The sequence below is a fragment of the Panthera tigris genome, chromosome C2, assembly GCF_018350195.1.
Source record: "Panthera tigris isolate Pti1 chromosome C2, P.tigris_Pti1_mat1.1, whole genome shotgun sequence".
Lineage (NCBI taxonomy): Eukaryota > Metazoa > Chordata > Mammalia > Carnivora > Felidae > Panthera > Panthera tigris.
The window spans coordinates 7,258,868-7,278,701 of NC_056668.1; the positions used below are offsets into that span (position 1 = coordinate 7,258,868).

Here is a 19,834-nt window from a genome sequence, read left to right on the forward strand (position 1 = left end):
GGAAGGCAAGACTCGTCTGCTAGTTCTGGAGGAAGGCAGTAGGGTGGAGTGAGGGGCATGGAATCTGGAGATAAGCAAACCTGGGCTGAATGCTGACTCTCCAATTTATTTGCTGTGTGACCTGGGACAAGCTATGCAGTCTCTCTGGATCTCAGCTCCCTAATCTGTAAGATGGGAATACAACCTACTCCTCAGAGTTTGTGTGATGGTTAAATGAGATAATGACCAGAAAGTTTGCCAAAACGAAGCCTCACCCTCAAAAACGACGCTGAGCTTCTCGTTGTGAAATGACACACACATGTGTCTACCCCACAGAGTATGACGAATGTTTGTGTATACTCAGCTACCACAGATTTCCGATTCTGAAAAATTTAAAAATAAGTTGACCGAGCATAGGGTCAGTACTGATATAACTAAAACATACCATCTATAAGATAGTGTTGATGCAGCAATAGAGAATATTACTCCATATTTTTAAAACTTGGGTAATATCAATAAACTTTTTAAAAACTTACCCTTTCGTGTGGCATTCTCTGCAACAGAAATTCACTCCCCCCCCCCCCAGTGAATAATCTATCATCTATCACCTCTCCTACTTCTTGATTACATGGGAAAGCATTAAATTATCAAACAACCAACACCAACCACATAGTGAATAATTACACTTTCTTAATAGCTCGGTTGATACGCTGGTTATTCTTGGGAAAATGCTGTAAAATCCCACGTTAGACATGACATTTAGGTATGGCCCCAAATTTCTGCATTACTCCTTTAGAACCAACTAGAACCATCACAGGAACCTCTTTTCAAAAATTAAACAACAAGTAAGCAAGGGCAGGCATCCGACGCCGTGGCAGAACAGTCCCACCTAGAAGACACGTCAGGCTCCCGCGCTAAGTCCCAGGGAACACTCCCCTCTGCATCAACAGACAGGAACAGACTGGGTGTGAGGCCAGTCTACCTGCCTCGTGACGGGAATAAATCACCCCTACCTTCCTTGAAAAAGATGTGAGGGAGTACGGGAGAACACCACCTGGTCGGCATGGGTTTTTCCCACCTCACTGGTATTTGGAGGATAAAGGAACCCTCCCCCTGTCTAAAAAGGAACTGAATACAGTGGTCTGTGATTCATGCAGGAATCTTTGCCGTTAGAGCAGCACTGTCTCCATAGAAGTTTTGGAAGCAATCTTCTGGGCAAACCCCTTCAAGGAAAGTGAAACCATCCATTAACAGCTAACACTTGTTGGGGATTCAGTAAGTGGTTGCACTTTTTAATTTTCCTGTTTCATGAAGAGCGTGTCATTTCCAGAGCTGCCCTCGAAATGCTTTTTTTCTCCCCCCTTGGGAAGGAAAGCTACCTTTTCATTTTCACTGCAGAGAAGGGCCCTACGCTATTCAGAATGTCTTGTTCTTGCTGCAGCCTCTTCCTCGTATTTGGAGGTCGATTTAGAAGGAAAACACAGGATGAGCTTCGGCTTTATCAGCCCCTCAGCGGCATTTCTCAGTCAACTAAGAGGAAAGTGACCCCAACGAAAGTTTGGAAACAAAACGCCATGCTGCCATGCCGGGAGGCATAGCCACGCTCAAAACATGAGCACCAGTAAGACAAATGCAGCTTATGTGGAAGTAGACACATGCACCCCATGCGAGAGAGAGAGAGAGAGAGAGAGAGAGAGAGAGAGAGAGACTGCCAGGGGAAAGTGCATGCCATTCCATCCACTGGAATAAAAACAGAGGCTTAAGTTTTCAAGAGTGAGTGACACCCGAGTGTCCTGCGGGCATGAGCGGCGCTCCAAGCTCAAGCTCAGCTGTCTGCCAGATTCTGGAGAAGTTGGCCCTGTGTACGTGAAGGCAGTGCCATGAAGCTTCTGTTTTAACCTCCCTTTAAAAGGGGCAACGGGCCAGGCTTGGGATGAGCTGGATCTTTTCCCTCTTTCTGCTGAGAGCTCTTTTCTGTTGCACTGCTGCCCATCTAGTGTTGGAGGTGACGACACCAAGAGCCATCGGAGATCGGTGGTCTTAAAAGGGAGAACGTGACCGACGGCCTCTGGGGGAGGGGTGGGGGTCTTGGGTTCAGCACCTCTCTGTGGGAAAGAGCCGCTGGGGGGGCCACACTCACGGGGTAAACGCGTTTTCCCTCCCTCTCAATCTGCTCTCAGACTGTTTACTACCTGGTCACTCCCTCAGCAGGTCAGAAGGCGTCTTCTTCGAGGCAGGTGGAACGTGCTCGCTCCCCTTCGCCCACCTGGCTACCAGGGGATGCTGGTTCTGCCTGAAAGAGAGAGGGACGCGTGGCGTTCACAGGTGTTTACAAAGAGACTGACCCGGTGAGACTGACCCTTAACCATCCCCCCCCCCCCGCCCCAGGGCTAGGGCCCTAGCGTTCACCTTCCAATCCCTGGTATTCTGGCAAGGTGCCCAGAGTAGACCAAAGGCTGAAGGAGTGGTTTAAGAATTAAACCGAAGGCCCAACCACAGCCCTTCCTACAGAATTCCCACCCTGTGGAGGGAGCTCAATAGTAAAACACCCTGGAAAGAGTGGGTTAACTCACCCCCATTGAGGCCCACTCTCAACTGACCAGCAAACAGGGAGGCAGGAAGGGGAAGTGCAGAGGAAGTAAACACCGAGCACTGGAAGGGAAGAGTCTAGAATATTTTTACCGCCTGTGGAAATGCATTATTACTGTTGAGTCACAGAACATCAGAGCTGAAAAGATTGTCAAACCCAAGGCGTCTGACACACATTTTTCAAACGAGGAGACCGACCCGGGAGGTCAGAGCGACCGGTCTTCATCACACAGCTGGCTCACGGCGGAGAAAGAACAAAGCCCAAAGCCTTTAAAAACTAGACCGGAGCCCTTGTCCATACACCACACGTGCCCCTTCGACCTCCAAAGTGTAACGTAATCTGTTCGCACTTCGAAAGGCTCTTTTGCATCCTTCTCTTCTGGATTGCTTCTTCCGAAGGTAGCTATCTGCAGACCTCCCCACCTTTCTGTCCGTCTTACACGCAGGGGCACCCGTATGCCTCCCACTTCCTCTCTGGGCCGCCGGGTACTGTGAACAGTTACCAGACGTACCCTGTCCTCACGTCAGTGGCCCCGGTTATCGACCCGTACGGCCCTTTGCACACTCGATTCTCGCTGTGTGTCCGCGGGGCTCGGCAAACGCTCTCTTCATCACTGCCCCTATTGTCACCCGTAACCATCATTTGTGAAGATCCTGCGTCTCCTCCTTTGCACCCACCCATCTGACCCGTATGCTTCACCATTCGCGTGTCGTCACGCGCGCCCAACTGACAGCATTGCATTCTGCAGCAGATGTCGTCCTCGAAACTGACTCCGGGGTCCATACACACACTCGTTCCACATAATTTTATGTCACGGACTTAGGTATTCTTCCCCTAGTGGTTCTGCAATCTACCCGGCTTCACTTCTGACGCGTTAAGAAACAACAGCGGTTTCCAAAAGCTAAGGATGGAAAGAGCGATACAAGATACGCTCCCCTAACGTCCCCTCTTCTCATCCCACAAACAGGCAATATTCCATACAAACCATTAGAGTCTTCTTTAGTCTCTGGAAATCGTATATATTTCTCCGGTTTTCATTATCTTGTTCCGACATGTGGGCTGGGAATGTAATCTTAGCAGGGTGATATCTTTATAAAGTGTAGTCCTTGAAACTACTGAACGGAGAGGTCAACCTCCCTCTCTACTTCAAGCCAATAACGCACACATGGAATGAAGTCATTTATTGCTTACGGTGTGTAGCGTTTGTTTTCTGGAGATAAAGGAAAGAAAAACATATTTTTGAGACAGAACTAGACAGCGGGCACATTGAAAAAGGTATGTAGTGATATGACGAACTACACTTCCAGTCTTGAGGACGAAACAGTGAGAATGGAAAAAACTGAAGGGAGTTCCCATCACCTCCTCAGAGAGGAGAAAGTGCCAGCAGAGAAAGAGGGTCTTATAAGAATGGGTGATCAGGGGCGCCTGGGTGGCTCGGTCGGTTAAGCGTCCGACTTCGGCTCAGGCCATGATCTCACGGTCTGTGGGTTCGAGCCCCGCGTCGGGCTCTGTGCTGACAGCTCAGAGCCTGGAGCCTGCTTCGGATTCTGTGTCTTCCTCTCTCTCTGACCCTCCCCTGTTCATGCTCTGTCTCTCTCTGTCTCAAAAATAAATAAACGTTAAAAAAAAATTAAAAAAAAAAAGAATGGGTGATCAAAGAAATCAACCACAGTGAGCTGGAACACTCTGTCCTATCAGAGAGAAGTCAGTCTATAAATGACCAGAAAGCCACCGACCAAGTAGAAGACATAGGTATGCATGTAATAAGCACGAAGAGAGTCCGAATAGAGTTAGAAGTGGTCCAACGTGGGAAAGATCCAGATGAATAATAACAAGGGCAATAATAAAACAAAGTTGCAGATAAATTATAGACATCGTCATCAACATAGATAACAGTACGGAGCCATGTGCCAGCCATCGTTCTCAGTGTTTTCCACGCGTGTACTCAACCGTCACACCAAGCCCACGAGGCAGGCACCGTCATTAGTCCCACGAGGAGGAAACGGAGGCACAAAGAGGTTGAGCGACTCGCCCAAGTTCCCAACAGCTGACATGAGGCAGTAGTGGCCCTGTGAAGCTCCCGTGCCTGCCCTCTCTGCCACCTTGACGAAAGTGCTCCAGCTTTAGCTGCATCAGAATCACCTGGAGGGGTCAGAGTTTCCGGTTTCAGTAGCTTTGGGATGGAGCCCGAGAATCTGCATCCAACAATCTCCCAGGTGACGCTGCTGTTCCAGGAGTGCACGGTTGAAAACGACCACACTGCGATAGGCGGGTGGAATGAAAGCGATGGCTTCTCCCTCTTGATGAAGACCCTTATCCCCTCACTCTCCCTGAACGTTCTGAAATAACACTTGCACACAGGCGCGGAGAACATCAGGTTGTTAGTTTCCAGAGATGTCCAGTCTCCACCGTGCTCGTAGATGAATGCCATCCACCTCGTGGGCCGGCGATAAGTACGGATTTTTTAAAGCATGAAAGAATGATTTTCCCCCTCCTACGTAGCACGCCACTGATTCCTTCTAAAAACTTAGCACTCCGTTGAGTCCAGCTTTGAGAGTTTTCAATTTGTCCGTCCTGATACTTCATTCTGTATTCCCTGGTGGGCAGAAAAAGAACTGATTTTCAGCCACAGAAAAGCAGCTGATAACAAAACAAGGAGGCAGCAGGGATCCCTCAACCAAAACTCAAGTGATGTCGCATACCTTCAAGGGGAATGGGCCCCAAATCAAACCATGACTTCGGATTTCCAGACGAAAACTGCAATTGGAGGGGATCTGACCTTAAGTTCTATCAAAACAGGTTCCTGTTTATAGGAAAAGTTGCTTTGAAAGCTTTCTTGGATATCAAATATTTCCAACAAAACATTTCTTGGACGATCTGTCTCCTCGCTATGAATCCAAAATACCTGGATTAAATTTCACTTTCAGGAACCACGGTTTTAACTAGTAACTAGAAAAAGACATGCTCGACAAGAATGTGCTTGGGGTTCACTGAACTCAAAAGGTTTAAAAATAATTGAAAATAAAATCAGTGAGGCTTGGCTATCCTCTCTTTGGATCCTGTGACTGTGGCCACTCACATTCATGTGCTGGGACCTTTGGCTTTGGCCTCATGCCATATTCTTCCCCGCTCTCCAAAGCAGCCTAGGACTCGCAATTCTCAACTCCATCCGTGTCAGCTGAGGACACACATGGCTTTTCCCAGGTGGTCTCAGCAATGGACATGTCTACCGAGAAAGAAGAAGGTGGACAAAGTTGACTCCCAGCAGATCCCAACGGGTGGCTCTTTGGTTCTTATCTGCCGGGGAAATGACTCTTCATTCTGAAAGCCCATTTTTCCCCTCAGGCCCTTGAGAACTGAGCTTGATTAGGAAGAATGATTGGTCTTTCTCCTCCATAAAAATCTGAAGGATCCGAAGGGCAGTGACGGTTGAGACTATGGGAAATTTTCACCGAGTTTCCTCTGTCTTGATCTATATTTTGAGCATAAGAACTTGGATCCTAATCGACAAAGCTGTGGTTGACTACTGGTTGTTGTAGCTGATTGTGGCTTCCAGTTATGTGCTGTCCCTTTTGGCTGGGTCCGTCGAGAACGAATCTTTCCCTGGGTCTGTCCCTGGGAGTAGGAAATGGAGACTCCGTTTCCATCCTTTTGTGTCAGATGCGGTCATGTGACTGCATCAGCCAATGGAGTGTGAGCCTCAGTGACTGCTGCCCGAACAGAGGCAGCCGGCGGACTCCTGGCAGGGTCTCGGGTGGGTCTCGGATGGGGCAGCTCCTTCTTCTGGAGAATGGGAGAAGGGAGACACCAGTGGCTCAGCTACAGCTACAGCTGAGCCGAGGCTAACTTGCAACAAGGGTGAGAAAAAAAAAAAACTCTTGTAGCCTAAGTCACTGGATTCTTGGAACTGATTGGTACTGAAGCAAAGTCTAGTGAAAGCCTGACCACAGGGACACAGCTAGTGTAAGTTTTTGTCTTAGTATGACAGGAGGAGACAGGATTCAGTAGGCCGAGAGGGAAAGACTAGGACCTGAGGTCCCCGGGTGGGCAAAAACACCTGTTTTGGAACCATGCTGGGAGTGTCTGATCACAGCAAGCCCCCTCAGGAGTAAGGTTCCTCTTAAGAATGGAACAGACCCCACCTACTCCCCCTCAGGTTTCCCTCAGGGATTTGACCAAAGACCTAAGTATGGCCATAGACCACCCCTCGTACAATGAGAGCCAATCAGGAACGGACACCCCAGCACCTAGAGCTATCAGGCCAATGAGGGAAGAATCTGAGAAGGAACCAGGGGGAAGAACGGGGGGAGGGCTGACCAGAACCTTACAAAACAAGGACCCTGGCCTCTAGTCCTCACACACTTTCGAATGTCGCCTCTCTGTAAAGACAGCTTTCCTACTATTCTTCTTTCTGATCTTACATTCTAATAAACTTTTGTCCGCTGCTCATTTTGTGGCCGCCTCTTTGTTCTTCAAAGCCTCATGAGGCTTTGAATAATCTGTGATGAGAGACACACGTTATCATTACAGACAGCTTTCATTTGGGAAAGGGACTACTTAAAAGGAACCAGGAACCTTCCAAAGTAATGACAGACAGTATTGTATGCAATCCTTCCCTTTCCCTCATGAAGAAAGTATTTTCTTGATTTTCTAAAGGAGGAAACGAAGCTTAGTTGAAGTAATTGACACGTGTTCACAGAGTTCATTCATGGCGGACCTTGTTGGCAAACTAGACCTGTCTCCAGAGCTAAGTTCCCACGTGGCCACTGTGGCCCTCGGTCATCAAATTCAACTCACAAAGAGCATCTCTACTCATGATGAACATTCATGGAGCATAATGGAAGTTCCTGCTCACTACATGTGAGCATCCATCACAGAATACGTAGCTATGGTTGATTTATTGCTGATACCCTGTCAGACCGTATAGAGGTGTCACATATTAATTTGAATTCTGTCATTGATTCTGAAAGAGGGACTGCTATTATTTGAGGGTGCCAGGTTAGGAGACTGGGATACGGCACGTGGTTTGCTTGAGCCTGTGCTCCAAGCCTCTTGTCTCTACGCCATGACGTCTCTAGCTCCCGTGGGCCTCAGATCACCCAGAGGTCTGGGAACATGGCTGCGTCCCACCCCAAACTCCTGATTCAGCGCATCTAGAGTGGAACCTGAGAATCTGCATTTCTAATAAGTTGCCAGGTGATGCTGGCCCCGCTCCTCTTGAGAATACGCTTTGAGAGCGTGACCTACACTGTGCACGACCTAATGAATTGCATAAAATACGTAGGAAATTCCCGAGCACATAAATTGGGTTGTCTCAAACGTTCGTCGCTTTCAAACAAAGGAATGGGCCCTTTGGTGTAAGAACGAAGAGAAAGTTAGTGGGGTTAAATATACAATTATGGTAGCTGCCCAGTAGAGTTTTCAGTCACCAGGAGAAGGGCCCCAGGGGATGGAAGTTCAGGTACATTGTCTTGGGGGAGGGGTGGGAATGAGAATCTGGGGGGAAAGGAAAGCAACTGATTGAAAGTTTCCCCGAAGTCTCCTCCCCGAATGGTGGGTGTCATTCTGTTCGTTGGCCAAGAATGTCGTGGGCCTAAGGAGGGAACCTAGACTCTATGGTCGAAAGAGTTGGAGCTGAAAGTTCTTAACAGTCTTTTGTTAAGCCTTCCCCCAAGCGTGTGGTGCAGGCGTGCCACAAATAAAGGGGTTTGTGCTCAGATAACGAGGGGGAAGTTTTGCCTACCAAGCAGCCAAACAGCTCACAATCTCTACCCACTGGAGACCGACCCCTCCTGTTTGTGTGTTACAGGGTCTGAGAAGTCCTGCTGAGCTATGCCCGGCATTTCTAGCACAGTCCGAGGAGTGCGGACTCAGTTTAAACTCTGCACTTTGTATCTGGGGGGAAACAGGATGGAAGCAAGCAAGGCTTTGTGCCTGTCCATCCATCTTACGGGCAGGCGTCTGTCTGTGTTGCCATGAGATCTCTTGCGATGCGCTGTTCACCTCAATGGACACTGAAGACCGGTACCGTAGAAGGGGGTGAATCCGCACCACCCCCCACAAAAGCTGCAGCATCAGTATCGCTTCGAAGTTCATTTGAAATATCAATTAAGCGACGAATGGATAAAGAAATTGTGGCTCATATACACAATGGAATACTACTTGGCAACGAGAAAGAATGAAATCCGGCCATTTGTAGCAACGCGGGATGGAACCGGAGGGTGTTATGCTAAGTGAAATCAGTCAGGCCGGGAAAAACAGATACCATATGTTTTCACTCTTATGTGGATCCTGAGAAACTTAACAGAGAACCATGGGGGAAGGGAAGAGGGGGGAAAAAGTTATAAACAGAGAGGGAGGGAAGCAAACCGTAAGAGACTTAAATACTGAGAACAAACTAAGGGTTGTTGGGGGTGGGGGAGAGGGGAAAGTGGGGGATGGGCATTGAGGAGGGCACCTCTTGGGATGAGCACTGGGTGTTGTATGGAAACCGATCTGACAATAAATTATATTTAATAAAAAAATAAAAAATAAATGAAATGTCAATTAAGTTTCACACTTCAGCTGCTGAATCACAATCTCTCAGGCGCTGCCCCCAAAACCTGGGTCTTAAGAAGAATCCAACTTCCCAAAGGATTATATGGCCAGAGCTTGTCAGCAATGGCTTGGTGGGTTGACGAGGTCTTTCTTGTGCCCTATTATCCATTGGAAAAGCAACAAGTACTCCTTCAAAGACAAATCCTGCGTTTTGCATTGCATGTGAGTGTCTAATGATCCAATTTGCCGCTGTGGTCAAATACTTAGACTTTTCCCTATGTTTCCATTCCATTATTATTGTTTCAAATTCCATAAGTACTAAAAAAAATCCTTTTCCATCCCTAAATGTGGTTTGCATAGTTATACACTTTACCCCTCAATGCAGATTCTTTTTTTAATTTTTTTCATTCCATAGAACATCAACCTTTCTCTGCTCGGCAAAAACAAGTTTAAACAGACACAGGGTTCAACAGGAGACTCATTTTCCATTTTCCATGGCAAAGAATCTGAGCACTGGAATAAGGCAGAGGTATCATTTGCAGAATATTTTTGCAAAGACAGTTTAATTTCCAGCCCTTTATTTGTGAAAGAGCTGGCTAACCTAAATAAAACATTATACATCTGTCTGTTGTTACAAGTGACCAACTTAGCTGAACGTTATTACTTAATAACAGCTAACTTTCCTATAGAGTAAGAGAGTGCAACAGCTAAAAAGCAAATGGAAATTTCCTTTGGTTTACCACCGTTCGTCTCTCCGTGCTCCGACATGTGAAGAACTTGGGTAATAGGCATACGCTCCCCTCTAATCACAGCATGGCTTGGATGTGCATTGTTGTGGAATGACTGGTAAAACAGGAAAATTTATGTCTGGGGGGAAAAAAAAAACAACCAACCAAGACGAATTGTATTGCGTTAGCCTCCCTAACGCACTGCCCCCGGTTTTCTCTTCGGGGAAGAGATTTCTTTAACTCGTGGATTCTCACTCTTCTTGTCTGGATGAGCTCAAATGTAACACAGAGAAGGCGGCTCAACAGGGTCCCATTCAGATTTTAGCCAAAGAGAATAGAATGCCGAGCGTTTGGGTTTGTCTGACCGTAACCTGGAACACATTAGAATGAACGCGTCTGCTTTTGCCGACAGTACTCGTAGAGAAACAAATCTTTTATTTGGTGTATTCTGTTTAATAAAACTCAAGCTGAGCATGGCTGGAGCATTAAAAGTGGAAGGAAAAAAAATGGGAAGCCAGCCAGGACGGTTCGTTTTCCGTAACCTTCATCTCAGCACTGTTCGCAGAGCACCTCGGTGTTGTTACAATGCATCATTACATAGTTGGCAAAATTTCACGTTGATTTGCCCCTTAATGAGTCTCTCACTCCCTCAGACTCTGAATTCACCACCTTTAACCCCTCCCATTTTCCTTGCCTCACACACATAATATTTTTACTATAATAAAGGCATAGAGATATAAAAAAGCGTATCACGTTATAAATCTACATACCGATTTCAGGCTGCCTTGTTTTTCTGGCTGCACGCGGACTACTTTTTCTTCTGTTTAGAATAAATTTGGAATTGTTGGTCTCTATCAATTGATGATTAATGGCCTCGGGGGTGATTCACCTGGACACAAGAGTGGAATTCTTCTCCTTGTTGTTTTCCACGCACACCATTATCATAATTGGAATCTCGTCCCAGACAAAGGAAATTAGGGCTTTTGCTTGATTTGGAACCTAGTTACTTAACAATGGGATCAGTGTCAAAAGATTTTGAAATTCAGTCTCACTGTCGGCTTAAACTTTGACCACGTTTCTCTGATAGAGAAACTGGATATCACAGGATCTCAGGGGAACACAGTTTATACCCAAATTCTTGGATTGTGGTCAAATGACTTGAAGGAATGGTCATATTTCTGAGCTGTCTGCCTGTTGCAAAGTTGAAAACATAGGAGCTTATGGTGACTGAGTGATCATAAGAAAATCTCAAACTTCAAAATCCCTTTCCATCCAAAGTCTGAGACCCTTGGCAGTTACTAATCTCCATCAGTAAACAGTATAAGAAGACACTTTCTAACCATCTATAGTTAATTAGCTGGAGGACTATCAGCCCAATTTTGGTGATTTTAGGGGTTGCCAGGTAGAATAGGAGATTCCCGGTCAGAAATGAATTTCAGGCAAACCACCAATGATTTTCTACTATAACCATGTCCCATGCAATATTTGATATATACTTACACTAAAATTATTTGTTGTGTATCTGAAATCCATAAATATGTACTATATAGATATAGTACAAAGGAGACCTATATTTTTTTTAAAAAAATTAATGTTTATTTTTGAGAGAGAGAGAGACAGAGCACGAGCCGGGGAGGGGCAGAGAGAGAAAGACACAGAATCGGAAGCAGGCTCCAGGCTCCGAGCTGCCAGCACAGAGCCTGACACGGTGCTCGAACTCACAGACCGTGAGATCATGATCAGAGCTGAAGTCAGATACTCAACCGACTGAGCCACCCAGGCGCCCCAAGAGACCTATATTTTTATTTTCTGAATCTGGCATCTCTAGGGAAGAACAAATGTATGCTCGTGGGTAGCTCAGAAGGTCAAAAAATGTAAAGACAAGTTTACTGCACAGACGACATTCTTAGAAGAGCAGCCGGTACTGGGAACCCTGCTGACTAATGTGACCATTGTAGGATGACAGAGAGTGGGGTCATTTCATGCCTGGTTCACCAGAAAGTATCAGAAAGTCTAGCTAGCCGGTCTCAGTTTTCATCTTTTAGCTCGGGGGTCCTTAACCACTTCTGCGTTAGGATCCTGGTGGTCAAACTGCCTTCCCAGAATGGGTTTACGCAGATGAAAATGATAGAAATATGATTACAGGGGCGCCTGGATGGCTCAGTCAGTTAAACGCCTGACTCTTGGTTTCGGCTCAGGTCATGATCTCACAGTTCATCAACTTGAGCCTCATGTCGGGCTTGACTCTGACAGCACAGAGCCTGCTTGGGATTTTCTCTCTCTCTCTCTCTCTCTCTCTGCCCCTCCCAAGCTTGTTCCCTCTCTCACTCTCAAAAAAGAAATAAACATTAAGAAAAAAAAGAAATATGATTACAAATGACACCGGTGACAGTAAAAGGCACTCATTAAAGCATTTACAAAAACAAAATTGGGCTTCTTTTTCAAGCATTATTTAATAAGCGCTAATGTTTTGAAAGTGCAGTGAGCAGAAATGGCGTTTCGAATCTTGGAAACAACTGTACATAAAGCGGAAATACTACGATTCCCCCTGTGAACGAATCCCAGTTGGGGGTAGAAGGGTTGCAAAAAAAGTATACATTTTGCTTACAGGTGATTGAGGGTGAACCGTCCAACCCCCGCCCCAGCCTAGGCCACGGACACTCTACCCCTAGCCTCCCCAGACTCCATGGACCTGGGTTTAAACCCTGCTGTGCATGAGGCCCCACGTGCTGGTCCTGTCGCAGAAATTAAGCCAATGTATTAAATCCTCCCCGACTGATTTCCCCAGGGACGCCCCTGACCCTTGTAACTGGATTTGCCTCTTCTAGAAGAGTAGCTGGGATACCGAACAACCAGAAGCACAGTCCATTCCTTATCCGGCGGGACATCACCGCACGGCCCGGGGTTGGCAGCGACCGGAACGATTCGTGTGACGGTCCCCGTGGGGAGACACCCCCTCACCCCTTACTAGGAAGCCACCCTACGGTATCTTCTGACGAGGAAACAAAGGGGGAAACGACAGCTCAGAAACACACAGGAGCTGCTGTCTTCAGAGCCTGACACATTGCATTTCCCAGAATTGTGAAGCTGGATTTTTACAGTAAATGTACTATTCGGGCACATGCAACTTTATGTTACCATGATTTCATCATAACTCTTGCCAGGAAGAAAGAAAGCTTACTCATGCACAGAGTAGCTGTTCTGACAACACTCCTCTTTATAAATCCTCCCTACGGCTGCCAGGATAAGCCTTGCTCACCTTTGCAAAGCTAAAGTCTCCAGCTCTGCTCCCGCTTTACCTTTCTTCCCTTCAGGATGTAGCCTGGGTGCATCGTGGCCTCTTCCCCCCGAGTTCAGTGCCCTCGGGGCTCCTGTCTCCCGCCTGCCACTCCTTCCTGAAGGTTCTCATTCTCCCCTTCTCGGGTTAATTTCCGCCTGTTCTTTAAAAGTCAGGTTGAACATTACCTCCTCTGGGCTTAAAAAAAAAAAAAAGCCTTTCTTCATAAACAGCATAAAGGTTAAGAGTACAGGGTCCTGCTTCTGTTAATAGTAGCTGTGTGACTTTCGACAGCTTACTTAACCCCTCTGGGCTCAGTTTCTCATGTGCGGAATAGTGACACTGAAAATTCTTACACATGATGGGGCCGTGTGAGGTTATAGTACATAAAGCACCATAGCGTGCTGCCTGCACACACTAATTAATTATATAAGAGCTATTATCATTAGGTGCTTACGATAAACAAAATGTACGGAATACGACGTACCAAAAGGAAATTCTGGTTCACACAGACGACAGCGGAGGGTTCTTACTTTGATTATAGCAAGTTCTTGTCAGCGAATAAAAAACCATTGCTCCCCCCCGCCCCAAACAGCAACCTTTATAGACATACACTTCAAAAACATTTAAAAGGTGGAAAGTCTGAAGGTATTTCATTACTCGTTCCTTCATCTGAACGCCAAGAGATCACTGAGCACCTGTTATGTGCTAGGCTCGGCACCGGGTGCCGGAGCTCCAGCAGGGAATCAGAGACCAGCGTGGTTCTTGCTTTCAGGCAGCTGATGATAGAGCAGGGAAGGGAGGGATTAGATAAACCAGGAGAGGAATGTTTAAAGGTATTTGTGGGAAGCCTTCGGGAGAAATTCAGGACCGGATGGGAGAATCGAACCCGGGCTGTGTCATACATCCTAGTCTGGGGTCCCGGGAAGGCTTCCCTGGCGTTAAGGGGGAGACGTAAAGACTGAGGAGCACTCGGCAGGTAGGTAAGCGGGCTTGGAGTGAGAGGAGCGTTCCGGCCAGAGGGACACACGGTGTCTGCAAAGGCCCCGGGTGGCTCGGAGCTTGCACCTTCCAGGGAGTAGGGGACCGGAGCAGAGTCAGGCAGGAGCTCGGGGCAGAGCCACGCCTCGCAGGACCTGGGGGCTCCTTGAGGACATCGCCTTCATCCTAGGGGAACGAGAAGCATCTCAGGGTTTCAGTCAAGGAAGAGAGGACCACCCTGGCTTTTAAAGTCACCGTGTTTGACACAACATGCAGAATCAGTTGGGAGAGGCTAGCATAGATGCTGGAAGGCTGGAGAGCTGGTGCTTTCGGTAATCCAAGCTATAAATACCGGTGCGTGGACAAGGACAGCGTCAGCTGACTGAGAGGAGCGGGGGGCTCTGAGTTACCTCTTCCAGACAGGGTCAATAGGCACTTGTAACAGGTGGGGGGCAGGGAGCAGGTGAGGTCTCCAAAATGACTCCTGACCTCCGGGCATGAAGATAAGGGGGATGGGATGTGGGGGGGAGGGGTGTTAAAATGAACATACTCATTCAGAGGAGACGGGATCTTCCACCAGAATTTAAAAATCATTCATAGATTCTCAGACACCCGTGCTGTTCAAACACTTGGATGGTATATGTGTGCGGAGCTCACCCCTGGTGACCCAGCCCCTGCAGGGGTGAGGTCTGGGGGAGCGCTCCGGGGTATGGGCAGGACAGACCTAAGCAGAGGTAAGACCTGGGGTCTGGGCTGATGTTCACAAGAGAGGGCTGGGCAGGAGGGATGCTTTTAATGTTTCATCCTGCAAATAGAATTTGAAACGTGTAAGTGGATGAGATTCTCCCGGACACGGAGTGTGGGAGAAGCAGTCCCCGTCTGAGCCTTGGGCAGCCCTGGGGACTGGCAGAGTTGGAGGCACTGGCAAATGAGACCTAGAAGCCACTGGTCCAAGAAAAGTCATCACAGATTTTTAGAGACATGTCAGCCCATCTTGTCGCCCATGCAGAGATGAACGGCTTCATAGACGACTTCAGACAGGTCACTCGCCGTGGCTTTTTCTGGTGGAAACTGACAAAGTTACACCCAAAGTTTAAAATCTTTACTTAGGGGCACCTGGGTGGCTCAGTCGGTTAAGCCTCCGACTTTGGCTCAGGTCATGATCTCACGGCTTGTGAGTTCGAGCCCCTCGTCGGGCTCTGGGCTGATGGCTCAGAGCCAGGAGCCCGCTTCGGATTCTGTGTCTCCCTCACTCTCTGCCCCTCCCCTGCTCGTGCTCTGTCTCTCACTCCTTCCAAAATAAATAAACATTAAATTTGTTTTTTAAACTCTTTATTTCTACCCTTTGACCCAGTGACTTTCTGTCTAAGAATTAATAAGAAGTGCGAATTGGGATTAGGTACAAGAATGTCTTCTGCATTAGTCACAATATTGAAACATTCAGATCGAGCCGCATCACCAAAAAGAAAGAAACGATTTTACATGTGTAAAATATGTATAAGCTAAAACAGTGTGCAGTCTTTAAAAACCATGGCAAAACACTAAACGTCTCCCGTTGAAAACAGGAAGCTGATAAAGCTGGACGGACAGTGTGTTTGCTCCGTGTCTCCCTCTCTAGGTAAGATTAAAATGGAAATGCAGCTAACGTGTTAATAGCAGTTATCTCTTCAAAGGAGAACAAAATTAGGAGGGTTTGTCAACCAGACTTTCCATTTTATGGAGTTAATCTGAAAATTCAATTTCCCTAGTACAGACCATTCCCAAACATTCCAGGTTTTACTGTAAATGAGAAGTACTCACTGTGCCCTACCGAGAAACTTTCCACATGCTGTGGTGGCCAAACCATACGAAATAATTTACTTTCAGAGACGTTTAGATTGTACCACCCCAAGGACCCAGTGTTCAGCAAGTGTCCAGGCTTATTATTCCACATCAGCTTCGGGCCTCATTTAATCGACTGGGTGGGAAGAGTTTGCATTCCACCCAACAGGTTTCCTGCCCCACGCCTTTGCCCCGAATTCCTTTCCTGTGCCCTATGTCTGGCAAACTCCTATTCATCCCTCAAAGCCCCGCTCAAACGCCACCTCCTTCAGCTTCCAGGGAGAGTTCCCCTTGTTCCTTTCTGCTGCCTTTTGTAAGTCATTCACACCTCACAGTAACACTTAAGTGTGGCTGTACAGTTGTGTTTGGGACCCCTCTTTCTCCTTAAACCAGGCTCGGCGAGGGGGTGTTGCATTTAACTTTTTTTTTAATTTGATGTTTATGTATATTTTGAGAGCGAGACAGAGAGACAGAGAGACAGAGCATGAGCGGGGAAGGGGCAGAGAGAGAGGGAGACACAGAATCAGAATCAGGCTCCGGGCTGTGAGCCATCAGCACAGAGCCCGATGCGGGGCTCGAACTCATGAACCGTGAGATCGTGATCTGAGCCGAGGTCGGACGCTCAACCGACTGAGCCACCTAGGCACCCCATGGGTATTTCATTTTACTTTTAACCCCAAGGCCAACACAAGGACTGCCACATGGCAGGGACGTAATGTTGGAGGAAGAGTGGGGTGGCCGAAGATATCATGCAAGTGAACTCCCGGCCGTCCAGACTTAGTATCTGCTGAAGCTCATTTAAAGATATGCTGTCTGATATTGTGGGTCAGAGGGGAGGCCAGTCCAAGGCCTGGCATGTCAGAGAGAAGAGGGTACAAATATGCCAGTGACCTTGAATCACTGAACTACCAGTGAAGATTTAGACTTGAGTCATAGCTCAAAGAATAGCCTACAAGATCGATCCTGCCTTAAAGAGAAAATGGGTCTTAGGTTTCTCACGCTGATAAAATTGACAAGCATGAGGGCATAAATATATTCAGTTGAGCCTAACCAATTATTTCCTGTTCTGCACACTGGCCATCAGAGGTTAAATGTTTAAGACACCTTTGAGCGCTAGCCCTCTGTTTGAGTTCTCAGAGCAGGAGTCTCTGACGTTTTGTGCCTCAGGGATCCAAGAGCAAGGACAGAATTGAAGTATTCAAACTGAGTTTGTACTTTATTGTTTTCAACGTTTGTTTATATGTTGTGCATTTTAAAAAATGTGCATAATATGTTAGTACCTACTTGTATATGTGTATTAGTACATATATGTACAAAAGTGTATGTGTTGTGCCTGTAAGTCCAAAGTGTTAGTGTGTGTGTGTGTGTGTGTGTGTGTGTGTATGTAGTGGGGGTGGGGGACTGTACATTTTTGAATCCAGTGCTTTATTATTATTTTTTCCTGTTTATTCTTGAGAGAGAGACACAGAGAGACAGAGAGAGAGGGAGACAGAAGACCCAAAGTGGGTTCTGTGCTGACAGCAAAGAGCCCGATGCAGGGCTTGAACTCAGAAAGCAGGAGATCATGAGCTAAACCGAAGTTGGACGCTCAGGACCTCAAGACTGAGCCCCTCAGGCACCCAGAATCCGATGCTGTGGACGAGTGCTTATTAAACCTTCATGTGCAGACAGATGTCCTGGGGATCCTGTTAAAATGCAGATTCTGATTCAGAAGCTGTGTGCTGAGGTCTGAGAACGTGCATTTCCGCCAGGCTCCCGGTGACGAGGCCGGCCACTAGCTTTGGTTTGCAATCAGCATTTTGCAACCCGAGTTCCTCATCGAAACTACACAACACAGAACACAGAGCAATCTGAAACGGTTTCAGTGACCCTTTTCTCTCCCATGGGTGGCCGTCACTAGCTGATTTCGCTCGCAGAACTCTATGGAGAAGGAAGCTTTACCTCTGGGAGAAAGTTCAAGGTCACTAGCCTTTTTTTTAAAACCCTGCTTATAAATCACTGCGCAGCATCACACGTCAGTCCCGTGTTTAATAATTTTTTTCCAATGTTGGTTCTCCTTTACGAGAAGCAGAGCTAGAAACCAACGTTTTGACCACTCCTGATCATCCAGGCTCCCGTGGTACTGGTGTTAAGCAGAAGAAAGCTCAGTGGGAAGTTTCTGACTAGGAAGGGCTACCTCCGTGCACCCTCACCCTGATGGGAGGCTGGTGTTGAAAGTCAGTGGGTTGCAAACGTTCTTTGTCCGAAGGAAGAGGAGAAAAAGAACCCACCCACATCTGTAGCGCTCAGTGAAGATTTGTGAGTGAAAACACACGTGCACAGATGCACACGATATTGACACAATGATTCTCTTAATTCACAGAGTCTACCCGGCCATTCACGTTCGCGTGAATTTTCAAATATCTGCGTCTTCTCGGCTGCGGGGCTGGTATCCGAGTATTTCCGTTCCCTGCGGAAAAGTGACGTGTGATTGAATTGGAACAGCGCTTCCTCCGAATCTAGGCCCACGTCCCACACAAACACAACGCAACCCACAGGATTCAGACTCAGTGCCTGAGAGCACGTGTTCAGGATTAGCGAGGACAGTGGAGTGGACGAAGGAGAAGTCCTAAAGGGCCATTCCGTTGGCCGTTTGACATGAGTTGGCCCCCAAATGACATCTGGTCGGCCAATTCTCAATGCTCTATCTTGGATCTGTCTTTAGCCCTGATTTCAGTCAAGAGATCCCGGTTTCAGAGGGTGGAATTGGGAGCCAGACCCTGGCTGCAAAAGTTGGACAATGCCCTTTTGACTTTCCTGCATGCCACCTCTTGTTCCTGTTTGGTCGTAGGTAAATAAACCTCATGGAACAAGAAAGGCCAAATGACTGTCTTCGGGTGGTAAGGACAAAAGGTTCAGCTGAGAAGAATGTCTTGCATCACACAGCCTCGAGGACCCCTGGTTTACGTCAATATCCCTTGAAGCTGCCCCTCCCCTTCTCAGCCCCACTGCCTTGGTTTAGAGGCACATACTCTCTTTCTTTGGTGACCCCAGGAGGCTCATAACCAGGTGCCTGTCCCCAGTGACCATCCGTGTGAGGCATTCCCCACGGTGCAGCCTTGCCGATCTCCCGAAATCTCTTCTCCACTGCCCAGCTCAGCGGCCCCAGTTATCTACAAACCAAGGCCTGATCCCTTGACCTTATGACCATGGCGTGTGAGTCCTTTAGGAGCCGCCCCTCCTACCCCTGCCTTGGTGCCAGCTTTTCCGCGGCCTGTGCGAGCCATGCCGAATGACTCACGGTTGCCCAAATGGGTTGGTCCTCTGTTGACTGATTCGATACCTTTAAACATGTCAGGCCATCTACTAGAAAGCTCTCTCCCTTTCTTCACTCGCTTCCTCCTGTCTACCTTTGAGACCTGGCTCATTCTGGGGATGTGCTTTCCTTGTTCTCACAGGTTAGGCGCTTTCCCTACCTGCCCCCCTGTCCCTGTGCTTCTGTCTCTCGGAATATTTATCTCAGTGTGATGGAACTGTTGGTGGACTTCTGAATATCTAATTGCAGTAACAATTATCAGATTAACAATAGCCATTAGCCGCGAGCATACACATGGCCAGAACTGTGTTGACAGCTCGTATTCCTGAACTCCAAACTTCAGAGCCACTCTGGCAAAACTCTGGTAAAAATAAGGGGCTCGGATGAGTCAGACAGTTCGCCTGAGGCCACACAACTGGCCAGTAGTGGTGACAATATTTAGATCCTGGACTGACTCAAATTCCAGCTCGTGCATCACCCTCCATTGCCTCCTGTTGGAACATAAGCTCTCATACCTTATGTTGCGTGTGCCAATGTCGAGGTTCCAACAGGCCCTTAATGTTTATGAATGAATGAATGAATGGGTTAATGAACGGAAGCAAAGGCATTTTGGAATCTTCCGGTGC

General features: G+C 47.5%; 1 protein-coding gene across 9 annotated transcripts in view; it reads right to left on the bottom strand.

Moving 5' to 3' along the window:
• KCNJ15 (potassium inwardly rectifying channel subfamily J member 15) overlaps positions 1-19,834 on the bottom strand; it is a 76,978-nt gene that overhangs the window by 2,535 nt on the left and 54,609 nt on the right. For 3 of the 9 annotated variants that reach the window (XM_042956878.1, XM_042956874.1, XM_042956877.1), the window contains 2 exons: positions 2,172-2,272; positions 255-362 (listed from right to left, as the gene is read on the bottom strand). In XM_042956878.1, the coding sequence (XP_042812812.1) occupies positions 255-300 (46 nt within the window). In that variant the 5' untranslated portion in view covers positions 301-362; positions 2,172-2,272. Of the gene's footprint in view, positions 1-254; positions 363-2,171; positions 2,273-2,552; positions 2,632-3,554; positions 3,780-5,171; positions 6,353-17,462; positions 18,363-19,834 lie in introns of those variants that run through there. The other 6 variants (XM_042956879.1, XM_042956875.1, XM_042956876.1 and 3 more) reach the window with 5 other exon arrangements.